The 13,901-nt window shown below is 36.6% G+C and overlaps 1 protein-coding gene across 2 annotated transcripts in view; it reads right to left on the bottom strand.

The window, feature by feature from the left end:
* The window catches only part of CDH7 (cadherin 7), a 196,077-nt gene that overhangs the window by 163,858 nt on the left and 18,318 nt on the right, over window positions 1-13,901 (bottom strand). For both annotated transcript variants that reach the window (XM_072604149.1, XM_072604150.1), the window contains exon 2: window positions 10,164-10,570. In XM_072604149.1, the coding sequence (XP_072460250.1) occupies window positions 10,164-10,373 (210 nt within the window). In that variant the 5' untranslated portion in view covers window positions 10,374-10,570. The remainder of the gene's footprint in view (window positions 1-10,163; window positions 10,571-13,901) is intronic.

A 13,901-nucleotide genomic window follows, 5' to 3' on the forward strand; every position in this document is an offset into this window, starting at 1 on the left:
CAAACAATAGAAACTGCTCTCTGAGACTAGCAGTGATCACTTCAGTATCAAAACCACTGTCCTGTTTTCAGCCCTCCTCCTTCTTCTCCTCAGTGTAGTATTTGATTCTACTGGCTCTTCCTGCCTAATAGACACTCTCTCCTCTCTGGGTTTTTGTTGCTCTTTCCAGTTTCTCCTCCTACATGCTTAACAAATATTTATAGAATGAATGAGCAAGATCTCTTTGAAAGAAAAAGATAAGCATCAGTGGTAAATTAATAATGTAAAGCTGCCACATTAAAAGTACCATTGACTATTTGAAAAACTACATATATTATTTGTCAAAGATCATAACTTCAGAGTTGGGATGGGACTCAGTGACTATATAGTAGCTCTCATATCTAAACAAATAATTCCTTCTACCATAATTTTAACAAGTGCTTATCCACCATTTTTTTTGAAGAGCTAATTGTTAGTCTTCTTTACATTATGCTTAAATTTGCCTCTCATTAATTTCCACCCATTACTTCTGTTTTTGTCCTCTTCTGCCTTATAGTCTTTCATGTATTTGAAGACAGTTATCATGGCCTCCCCAAGGAGGGTCTTTCTCCAGGCTAAATATTACCATTCCTTCAGTCATCCTCATATGGCATGAACTAGAGTCCTTTTGCCATCTTATCTGCCTTCCTTTGGTTGCTCACTGTATTATCTGAAATATGGTTCACAGAACTGAACATAGTATTTCAAATGTGATCTGAGTACAAGAGTCTTATCCCCTTCTCATTCCTGTAAGCTTTTGTTGTTGTTGTTCAGTCATTTTCAGTCATGTACAACCCTCTATGACCCCACTTGGAATTTTCTTGGCAAAGATGCTGAAATGGTTTGCCATTCCCTTCTCTAGCTCATTTTACAGATGAGGAAACTGAAGCAAACAGGACTAAGTGATTTGCCCAGGGTCACACAGCTACGAAGTGTCTGAGGCTAAATCTGAACTCAGATCTTCCTGACTCTAGACCTGATACTCTACTGATTATGCCACCTAGCATTCCATACCTGTAAGGTACATAAAGCCTGGGTTTTAATTAGCTTTATTGGATGTCATATCATACTGTATACTTATACAAAGCTTGAAGTACACTAAAATCCCTAGCTCATTTTATAAGGGGGGGGAGGGGGAACTACTATACAGTGATACCACCTCCATTTAAAAAAAATTTTTTTTTTCTTTTTTCATCAAGGTTTATCAATTTGCCCTGATATTCTAGCCAACTGAATCCAATGTGTTACTATTCCTCCCAATTTTATACCAACTGAAAAGATGACAAGCATGTTATCTATTCCTTTTTATTCAGGTCATTAATAAAGATGGCAGCACAGGGCCAAGCATAGATTTCTGGGAAACTTCCCTTACTAAACCTTCCTTCTATAAGTATATCAAACCATTAATTACTACTCTTTAGGTCTGCAATTCAGCCAGTTGCAAATCTACTTAATCATCCTATCATCTCCAGAGGTGGAGAACATTTGACCTGGAGGCCATATGTGGCCTTCACAGAACACTATGAAGCTCATATTCAGTCAAAGGGTCGCACTTGATGACCTAGAGGGCCACATATGGCATCTGGGCTATAGGTTCCTCACCCTTGATAGCCAATATCCCCCACAACAGCATAAAAAATGGTATCTAATAATTTGCTAAAACCTAGGTAAAATTTTAGTTACTCCACTTCCCTAATCTACCAGTTTAGTAACTCTTTAAAATGGAAATAGTGATTACCTGGAATTCCTGATGCAATCAATGCTGTATAACTCTTGCTTACTGTTTCCTTTTCTAAGTATCCATTAACCATTCTTTTTATGACATATTTTGCTATTTTTAAGGAATGAAAGTCAAAATTATTAGTCTATAGATTATATAGTCAAGTTCTTTATCTTTTTTGAAGATTAGATAATTTGACCTTTAATCCTGAGGTACCTTGTCCATTTTTCCATTTTCAATGAGCACTAAAAGGTTACAGTCTCAAGCCATCACATATCATGTTTTTTATAAAATCAAACAAAACTTCACCAAATAAAAATTTGAAGCTTATATCAAGTTGAAGTGAACCTGTGAAAGTTCAGATATTTAAAATGATAACCTGGTTTGTAATCTTTAAGAAGGAGGATTTTGTTATTCTTTTTAGAGCTCAGTTTCTCAGGATCCATGGCATGTGAATGTCTAATTTCCAGGTGTTAGATAGTAACTCCCAGAATAGCCTCAAGGATTCTAGACAGTAGTTCCCAGAATCATAGTGACAGACAGTCCTACTGAGGCTGTGCTATGAGATAACGGGTGACATAATGTAACATTCACTACAATTGCACAGAATGACAATATTGCTAAAGTTAACCTGTGAGTTTGATGTTAGCATGGTGTCTTCTTTGCCTGTTGCCCTATAAAGCAGCTAGGCACCCATCAGTGAGTGAGGAAATCATGGGAATGCATGGGGAAATCTGTGTGTGCCTCAACTAGCTCCCATTGAGGTATGAGGGAATTTGGGGGAGTACACGAGCTATTCCTGTCTCGACTGACCTGTAATGGCAAGCAAAGTAGGATTTTTTGCTGTTTTTCTGGATTGAGTTTTAGCCAATAGCTACAGTAGAACGAGAAGAGCTGAGAGAGAAAAGCAGAGCATAAGCAGGCTAGGAAAATAGAAAGAATGTTCCTGATGTCGGGAGCCTTGTCTGTTGATAATGTGTTAATTTCTCAGACTAAAGCCCTGTCTATTGGTCTTTATGAGTGAATTGAGATGATGGCACTAGTAATGTGCATATATATTATTACAGACCTGTTAAGCTTTGTTTTCCTAGAAACGGAAGCTGTGGGCAGGAGCCCTTAGAGCCTGCTGTCAGGCAGAAGCAGGAAGAATTTGGAGTGGAACAGTCCCCTTGACCTGCAACATGGAACAAGAGCTGCCTGCATGTATGTGAACCCAGGCAAGAGCTGGGAGGGGTCAGCCCATGGAGGAGGAGCCATGGAGGTTAGAAGTCAGCCTTCAGTCACGATGAGAAAGGACTTTATTTGGACACTGTGCATTGATTAAGAAGATTGTTTTTACAGTGACCTAGGGGTGGATGGTGTGGTATGTCATGCTATCTCTAAAGGATACATCTTGCTAGGGAAGACCTTAGCCTGGGACCCCCGACTTTGGGGATACAGTGGTATATGTTATGTGCCATATGACACACTGAGTGCTATGAGATACGTATATGTATTACATGATAAGTTTTGCTTAAGGATGTTGCTATGAATGCTATGCCTTACTTTATTGAACAATGTTTAGTTTACTGCTGAATGAATAGTGAGTTCATTATAACATGATGAGAGAAGGGTGATTAGGGAATATTGTAGGAGCTAGTTCTCCCAGCAACCATTTGAGAAGACTAGACTAGAATAAAGTTGATTATTAACCCCTCCAAAACTGTCTGCCTGTCTGACCAGATCAAGATGAACTTATTAGAGGCTGGAGACCGAAAACTTCAGTGCTTCCTGTGTATTTTCTGTGAAATATTGTTCACTCTCACTTGCCCTTTCCTCTCACCTCTTGTTAGGACAGCCCTTCATTTATCTGCAAAGCTTGGAAGCCTACTATTCCATTCCCTACTACCCTTCCTATCTACTTTCTGAGAGTGAATTCCACAGAAATGACTCTGCAGGAATGGAATTGTAGCCCCACAGTCCTCCCTCCACAGAAAGCAAACACTAGCTTTAAGCTGAGAAACAAAGTTAAAACTGTTTGGGAAATAATTCCAACACTATGCCTACTTCCCAGCCTTCTCCTTCTCTTTGGCCTCAGAAGACATGGGGGAAAAAAAAAAGTTGACAGACTTCATAGCTGAGAGACTTTGATAGGATTGTAGACTGCCACTTAGAGCATGCAACGTAGCACTTTCAGCCATCATTTGACCTGCTCCTGAACCAAATAGGCTTAAACTTTATCTATGATACCTAGAGTATGATTTTATATCACACTCCATTTCTGAATGAGCCATTTTTTTTTTTGGTAGGAGGGAAGGGCACCTTATATTTGGCCCATTTCTCCTGCCTTAATGACAAGCGGATTAGCCTTATAGAGATCTGAATCGCTGATTGGCTATCAGTCATTATTTCCAAATTAACTGGGGTTGGAGGAGAAGGAGGGAAGCTGATTTACATCTTCTTTTATAGATACGTTTTCATAATTTTAGGTTATCTTCTGTAAGGGTTAATTTGCTTAGTGATCTGACCATATCTACCATAGTTCCTTTCTACATCAATCTGTTCCTACAACTGGGTGAGGTGGTCATTGCTTCATATATAATAATAAATAAAACCTTATTTAACCTAAATTATAAATTAAGGGAAAAGTTGACACATATTTTACAAAGTTAAGAAAAACAACTCAAACACTAGGAGCTAGAAGGTTTAAAAGCTGTGCATCATTGGCATGTAATACCTATTATCTATGTTACCATTCTCAACATTTTAATAGATATATACACTTCTTTGATAAACACTGATTCAAATGTATCCTAAGATTCCCACTGAATATTTTTTTAGTCAAGTGCCCATATACACAAAAGTCTTTCTTATTGATCTCTAATACATATATGACAAAATTCAAGATATGAAAGGCTATATCATACCAGTCTGTAATAGTAAGCACCCCAACATAGAGGGGGGCTTACTATCACAGGTTCTTTGATCTGCTTCTCTAAAAGGAAAGGCAGCTTTTGAGGGGTGAACAATGACTTTAATCAAGCACAGGTATCAGAGAAAATCAAAATCAAAATTTCAGAGAAATCAAAAATCAACAGACATGCTTCCATATGTTTGACTGTTAACATACATACATAGAAATCAGAGAGAGATGCACCAGTATTTAGGTTTTCAAAGCTGCGGTGGTTTCACACCCCACTTCCAGCCCTCATCACTATCTTGTATTAGTTTCTTCTCATCATGCATTAGGGGTCATCTGGCACTCAAACCTTCTTACAAAATCTAAGCTCCAAAGTAAAACTTTACCCTCTGAGTATTTATATACTTTTCAGAGCTAGTCCGCATAATCCTCAACAGAAGAAACAAAAGGTATTTGGGACCTACAAAACAACTCCCCTAATCAAGCTTCCCTCAATGGGCAGGCCCCATCAATGGGTGGGGAAGATCTTTAATCACATTATTCAACCAGAGGCACTTTCAGTAAAACAAAAGCAACGAAAGATCCTAATTTGACTGCCATCACATAGTCACCATGAAGAATGATTTTACTTTTAAATCAAATGTCCAAACCCAATTCTGTTGCCTAAATATTCTGTTTCATCTACCATAGAAAGCAATAAGCATTTTGTGGTAAGACACTTTATTTGCTCAAGATAGTTATTTGTGAAAGTTTCTTTTTTTAAAGTAACAACTACAGAACGCTTTTGGGCTTGTAACATCCTGGCAGAATCCATAAATACTGGTTCAAGTGTGTCAGGAGACATGAAATAACTTTAGGATAAGGTTACAAGGAAATTTCAGAGCACATAGTGGAAATTAGGTATTTTTATACTGAAACTACTATGCATAGGTATTTTTATTACATATATAATTTCTCATTTAGTATTTCAGGTGAGAAAATATCACTAGATTAATTGTTGAGGCAATATCTATTCACATAGTATAGAACATCAGAGCTCTATAAAACACTTCTAGATAAACACTAAGTAATTATGAATCTGATTATTTAGTTTTTCATTTTCTGTTATGCAATCAAACTTACCTATAAATACATTTATTATATTATCATTTTCACCCTCCCAATCACCAAAATAGCTTTTCATTAGTCAGCAAACCCAAAGGATTATACTATCTCAAATTAGTTGAAACACATTTCTCAGAAAACAGTAGTGATTTTCCTTTTTCTTCCATAAATAATTTGTCTTTGGAGTCTAAAATATTTTTGCTCACAATTATCCCCTTAAAGAACAAATGAAAATAAACATTTTTTCACTCTCCCATCTCTTTATAAACATCTATCATCATTCCAATGCCTCCAAAATGAAAAAAATCTCAGATGTGGTCGACTTCAAGTGTCATCTAGACTTTCATTTGTAGCTAGCTCTTACTGCCAGAAAGTTTCTGTGCCTTAAAGCCTAAATCATCCTCTCTTCAACTTCTTCTGTCCACTGTTCCCAGCTCAGCCGTTCAGAGCCCAGCAGAGCAAAATTAGTCCTTCTTCCACATAACAGCCTTTCAAATACTTGATGACAACTATCATTCTCTGCCTTTCTCAGTCTCCTTTTCTTATCAGCAGGATAGCCATCCCTAATTCCTTTAACCACTCTTTGAATGGCATGGTTTTGAATCCCCTCACTATCCTGATTAAGCTGCACTGGATGTACTCAGGCTTTTCAATGTCCTTCATAATATGCCCAGAATGGAACACAGTACTTTAGTTGTGGTCTGACACAGGAACAGTACAGTAGTTACTCAATCACCTCCCAAGTTCTAGGCACTTATTTCTCCCTAATGAAGCCTAAGATGACAGCAGCTACTTTGGTTGCCATTTCACATTGCTGTCTCACATTGAACTTGTAAACACACTAAAAAGCCCAGGTATTTTCCACACAAATTGTTACCTATTGATGGGGTGCTTGGGTACATATGCTTGGGCCCCAATTCTAAAATCACATTTCTCTTTAAAAATCACATTTCTCCCTAGCCTCAAAATACCATCCCAGGCACTTTCTCCCCAGTCCAAGGTCATAGCCTGCCCCAGAAACAACCATCATCTCCCTTCCCAATACAGTAGCCAGCTGCACCTATAGAACTTATTAGTTTGAACCAGCTGTGTACTGGTTGAATGGGCTGTGCACTGGGTCATAATGACATTTACTACTCACTGACCAATCATATGACTCCTAGACTTAAGACATACTGTATACTCCCTTACACTTATCTTGTCTAACAAGACATTGATGAGAGAAACCTGGTATCTGAGCCAGCCCTGACCACTAGTTGACTTAGTGACCTTTCAGGCCTAAAACCATACCTCCAGGTAGCCCTCCCTTGGGCTATTTCCCAATGAACTTTGCCTAAAATACATGCATAGTAGATACCAAAAGTGCATGTTCCTTTAAGAACTGACCACTCTTTAACCACTCCCTAATCCCATCCCCAAACACCTCGTTAGCATATTTGGCAAGTTTCCTATAGAATATCCTATATAAATATTCCCTACACCCCTTTAAGGTTACAGGTTCTCTAAGAACTCTTGCCCAATGAAAAGCGTAATAAATCTTTACCTTGACCTCAACAATGCTTGAGTCTGTGAATTCTTCTCCAGGTGACCTGCCCCTGGTACACCTGTCTTTATGGGGGTCTCACACCCCTCTTCCAGCCCTCATCACTATCTTCTATTAGTTTCTCATCATGCATTAGTTGAGTTAATTTTTTGAATCTCATTAAAAGATTTAAATTTATCTTGATTAAATACTACCTTATTAGATTTGACCCAATGTTCTAACCTTTCTTTTTAGATCTTGATTCTATCATCCAGTATGTATAGTCACTAAATGAATGTCATATGATTCCTGTTGCTATTGTGCTTAAAAGGGAGGTACAATGTATAGTAGCATTATACTGACCAATAAATTTATATACTTATAAATATTCTTAAATAGTATAGTATGTGTATATTACTTTTTAAAAGAAAAGTTTTTAAAACCATTATTTATGTGATTTTTAAAAATCATGACATTATGGAGCTCTATTTAAAATTCAAGTCAATCAATAGAATGTTTCTGTTTTCTTTAAATTGCAGTTATTTAATACAATATATATTGACATTTTATTGAAATAGTTGAACTTGTTTTAGGCTTTGCAATAGATACATCACAAAATTGCTGTATGCATACTACAAATGATGAAATTCTCCAACCAATCATCAATGCTTTTTAATACCTTTATGGCTCTCTGCTTTTTCTTAAAGGAAATTAAGGAAATAAAAAAATACCACAGTGTGGTTGAGGAAGAAGATACATCATTGTACTGTGTCTTAGAGTACTGATAATAATATAAAACTGGAGTGCTTAATGCAGGAAAGATAATTAAAATTATGTCATATCCCCTTTTAATGCGTATGTTTTAATTCCCAGAAAATTCAATAACTGGATTGAAAAGTGCCTGACATATATCTTTTAAGGTATACATTATGGCTTGATCATTTTGCTTAACAGGCAGTATAAAAATTCAGTTTTGAAAAAGGAATACTTGTTAGAAAGAACAAATATAGATTTAAGCATAACTATCATCAGGATAATTAAATTCAACCAACAATTATTAAATGGCTATTATAATAAGCAAGGCAAGAGACAGCACAGCGAAAGGATATGACCAGTTGTCAAAAAGCATTATTTCAAGCCAGGACTCTTACACATTCTAGCTGTGCTACTCTGGACAAGTCACTTGACCTGAGTCCCAAGGCAATTCTCTAAGACTATAAATTACAAAAGAAACGTTCATCAGCATACGTGGAGAGAGTTTCCACCCTAAGTGGTTCATACCCCATATTCTACAATGTATAAGGCACTATGTTAAGCAATTGGGGCAGCACAAAGACAAAGTTACAACAGCCTCTACCATCTTAATTTAAATGGATATCATAAACATATGTCCCCAAATAAGAAGCAAAGAGTATATGAATATAGTGGCTCAAACCAACACATTTCCTCCCATAGCCATAGATGTGCCACTTGAAATGAAGCTAATTTATCAAAATCATCCTGACATTGTTTAAGGGGGGGCAACTTCAAAACCATGGACAAAAAACTTGAGACTTGGAATATACTGGGGGTACAGTTTGATGAATAATACAAGTTAAGGAGTTCAAATGAAAATGCAATCCTTGGAATCAATAGTAAAGGTTCCTCCTAGATCTTCAAAGCTGAAAAATCAATACATAGACAAGTTTATCAGGTTGTCTGGCCTCAGCTTAATCAGGAACAACAACATTAAAGTGACAAAGTAACCAGAAAAAATGGGGAGTTAGTCCTTCCTGCCAAAGCATTCTATTTGGAAAGTCTTTAGCTGTGTTCAGCACAGTAATTCAGTAACAATACACTGATGGTTGAGCCTACAACTCAGTAGAAGCCTAAGGACCTTGTCTTATATTTAAGTAATATAAGGCCCAGCTCTTCTGCCACACCATTATATCAATAATGCAGTCTAGGCTGAATGCTTCCACCTGCATTCTTAGCAATGAAGACAGAGCCTAAAAGCCTCAAATTGCATCCCACCAACTGACATTCTAGCATGCTGAACTAACATTGTTACCACCTGCACTCTGGCCTATCACTCAGCTCACATTCATAAAGCATGTGAACAAAGCAAAAGGAAACAGAGAGGTGAAATGAGGGTAAGGAGCAATGTGATGATTCAGTCAAATAGTTCTTAATCTCACTTTGTGGCTTTGCAAGTTATTAAACATCTATGCTAATGAAAGAAATCTATTTCTTTTCCTCCATAGAAAGTAACTAAAGAAAATAATTTAAACTGTATTTCAAGGAGTAAATTTTTGAATCTAATACCAAATCTAAATTAACTGAGAATTCTCAATGATTTGGGGACATTATAGTAGTCTTTAAGATAACAAAATATTTTCCCAGAGGACTCGAGTTAAAACTACATTATATACTCTAATATAAGCTTCATTTAACGTTTCAGGCAACTAATGTAGGATTCATTAAGCTTGTATTTTAGGGCACAGATATAACACATTAGGGATTTTAAAAATGCTTTAGAGATCACCTACCAAACTTCCTTATTTTTATGCTGAGGGAATAGAGATATTAGGGGCTTTAAGTGACATGTCCAAGGTAACACACCTAGTTAGTAACAGAGCCAGGCTTAGGAAGAACCCAAGGCTACAGAAGTCAGCAAGCTATCTTCTAAAAGACTAGCTCTCTCCCATAAGGGGTTTAATTACATTCAGGCAATAGTTTACACACAAGGAAATCTAGCTTGAAATATGCAACAGAAAGAGAGACAAGTTACTGAAAACTGCATTCAGGACAAATACCTCTGTTTTTTGTTTTGATTTACCTTCATTCTACCCACAAATAACATGTCTTAACTATTGACAACAAGCATATGCCCCATTTAAAGGGATGATCAAATGCCCTACCTTTCCTACATAAAGAGGATCTGAACCCATATATTCCTCCAGCACAAAGAACTGATTCCACACCCAGCTGCGCTTGGTCCGTGGCCTCCCTGCCTGGAAATAGGGCTTTGATCTGGACCTTGAGAGTTCTGCTTGACTCATCCCAGAAAGACACAGGAAAAGAGCTATTATCTGCAGAAAATGGCAGAACTCCACTTTGCCCAACTTCATCTTTTTTTTTTCTTTCTTTTTCCTCTGTAAGAAAAAAACCTTGACAGGAGAACGGGCACAGTTCCAGTTGGCTTAGTAGCTCTAGCCTCCGGCAGGGTGTCAGCTGGGAGTCCAGAGATAATAATTTGTGGAGTGTTCGATTGGAAGAGGTCACCACTGCTGAACAGCCTTCACCAGAGAAATGGTGTAATAGGTACCTATCAGAAGAAAAGTGAAAAACTGATGTCAGGATATAAAACAAATAATGTCTTTCATATTTTACTTAGCACCGTAATATTCTGTTTCTTTGAAGTGTCATCATTACCTTAAGCAATAAGAATATTTTATTAACTCAGATGCTGGATTATAATAATTTTGCAAGTTGTTTTTTTCCTATATAAAAACTGATGAGGTAGCATCATTCACATTCCAAAACACAACCTATCAAATCATGTTCTCTCTTAGGGCACATCATCTGAGCATGTGATTTATGTAACACAAATGTAGGAACATCTTTTTTTCCTCCTAAAGAAATTATTTTAAATGCTAGCCTTTATTTTTTTCTCCCATGTTGCAGCCAATTTTACTCATCTTAGGATGAGAAAGCAAAGCAGCTAAAAGCAGAGATTTATCCAAATGGAAAGGACATATGTTAGTTTAAATCTCTTCTATGAAACTGTAAAGAAAAATAAAGTAGTATGAGGTGACTCAAAATGCATTGATTTATTCTGAGTCACAGAACACCAGCTGTTTTGATGTGTTCTGATTTGATTGTGCTCTGCTAAAAAGCTCAGTAGTTTCCTACCTTTTACATTTCAAACATTGCCATGTATGCCATGTGGAATGTTTGTTTCCATGCATCTTTAGAAGAATCAGAAAATGACACTAAATTTTGAGTTCAATTCTGTGTTGGCATGAGCCCAGGCGGTTCTTCAGTAAGAGTATGGGGGGAAGGACCTTTTGTGCTAATTTCTATTTATTTCAGTTATAGAATTATGATTATATGACATATATAACATCAGCCACAGACCAGACTTTCTAAATATGCCCAAAACACAGAGGACTGAGAATTTATGGGCAAGTTTATTTCAATGAATATTCTATATCTTTGTTCCTCTTGAATTCATTTTACTGCCTATAAATAAATCTGCAATGTCATAATTAAGGGGGAATGGCTTATTACTCCCATGGTCTTCCACATCCCCCCTCCAAAAAAGGGCAAAATTGTTTTGTGAAGATAGAAGCAGAAGAAGAAAAACTTGCCTGTAATAATGGCACTTAGTCTACAGGCTTATTAGAAACTATACTTTTTCTCCCCTCTTTAAGCACCTGTACTTTGTACAAAATAATTTCATGCTAACTCATCAAAGCCAAGTATCAGCAATTTAAGATGCATTATGAAAAAACAGTAAAAAATAAAATACAAAATCAATTCAAAAGTAGTAAAATAGTTCTGAAACTGGGTGTAATCAGATTTAATTGAGTCTATGTTTTATTATTGGTTTACAGGTTAGGAATAGAAATTATTTTTATAAAATTTTGTAATTCATTGGGGGAGGTCAGAATTCCCAATTTATAGCCAACCACTGTATGTCCCACAAACCAATAAAATAGGTCATATGGTACACTGGCTCTGGATTTAGCAAATCTTAGCACTGACACTTGCTCTGTGACCTTGAGCAAATAATAGAAGTTCTCTGGACCTCAGTTTTTTTATCTATAAAATGAGGTAAATGGGATAGATTAGGATCACAGTATCATAGATTTAGAGCTAGATGGGGACCTGAGAGAAGTCTAATTCCCTTATTTTACATATAGAAAAACTGAAGCACAAAAATGTTAAGTGACTTATACAGGAATTACCTCTAATGTTTCTTCTGGATCAAAACCTATGGTTTTATGACTATCTAATAAATACTAGATGTGGAGTATATCTACTCCCGGATTCCAGACCCTTAATCCCTAAGGGCACTAGTTTGAACAATGATGAACCTGAAGAAACTCTGATGTTCAAAAGTCTCCCCCCAAGGGTATTCCTAGAAATAGTACTGAGAATCTCATGTACAACTGGATTGGGGCAATCAGATCTCTGCTCAAATTGGAAACAAAATCTAAATGATGGTGGCTCATGGTTTCTCTAAGATATAGAATACATTCCTGAAAAGTGATTTGTAATTATGGTTGGTATCAGAATAATGACAAATTATCGGCCCAAACAATAAAGAGTGAAAAAGTTCACTCTCATATAGATTTAGTCAGTTATAGTCCCTGAAAACATGACTACACATATTCATTAACTTATAAAATACAAAGGAATTTCTAGCTGAGGCCTCATGAGGCCAACATTCTCTTTTCTTGCTAGTGGCCACTCTCACTACAAGAAATGGAGAATGGGGGAATGAAAAGAAGAGTTAGTGGAGAATGAAAAGAATAGTTTGGTTCATGCTGCCTTTTACTTCAGAGGCTGGGGAAGCTGACTTCCATGGCTATTACAGAGGTGCAATATGGTATGGGGAGCAATCTTAGTGTCCTTCTTCTTGGGCAATGTATTACATAACAAAACAATTTTATACTATGATAATGCTTCTACCCTTATCCACCAAATACTACAAGAGTATATTTGCCTAGCAACTAATCTTTCTTATTACAAGAATTTTTCACTAGAATTGGTGATAGGAGAAAAATATCCAGATATAGCCGCTAAAACAGATAGCTTTTTGAGGCAATAGGTATGAAAGACAGACAATTAAATGTACAAATGCTTTCACAGTCCTCTGAAGACAATAACTGGGGAAAATGGGGAGAAATTAAACTCGGGATCAAAAATCTATACCAATGAAATGACTATATGAAATGAACAAAGTGAACAAAATCTCAAATATGGTCAAAAAGTGATATAATTTCAGACTTGCCAGGGTATGACTCATGATTCTAATGTAGCAATGAAAAGGGACAAAAGCAACAGATTACAGAGAAGGGAAATGAGGGCAGTAGTGTACATCATGAAAATATTTATGTCGGTGTGGATATATACAAACCTGAAGAAAGAGACCTGATGCAATGCATTTACAAAAGGATAATGAGGAAAGAAGTGGTAGACATATACTACAGAGCACCAGTGCAGCTGGAAAGAACTAGATGACAAATTTCTCATATAAATCATAAATCTTGCAGTAAGACATTCTATAGTTGTGATTGGATATGTCAGCAGCTACTGATGGAAGTGTCTATGAAAAGCAGAAGAGTGTATAAATTATAAGCATTGGTTCAAAAGCAATGGGAGGTGTTCCAGAATTAAATTCTGGTTCTATAAAGTCATTAAAGAGGAGGAGAAAAAGGATATAGTGTTTAAGGAGACTAATCTGGCTGAATAAGAACATCAACCATGCCTACTGGACATCTTTAACTGGATGTTCCATAGATATCTCAAACGCACTATGTTCAAAATAGAACTCATCAACTTTCCCTTAAATTTTCCCTGCTGTCCAACTTCCCTAGCACTATCAAGGACACAACCATTCCAGTCACCAGATATAAAAACTAGGTGTC

The sequence above is a fragment of the Notamacropus eugenii genome, chromosome 4, assembly GCF_028372415.1.
Source record: "Notamacropus eugenii isolate mMacEug1 chromosome 4, mMacEug1.pri_v2, whole genome shotgun sequence".
NCBI classification, from domain to species: Eukaryota; Metazoa; Chordata; class Mammalia; order Diprotodontia; family Macropodidae; genus Notamacropus; species Notamacropus eugenii.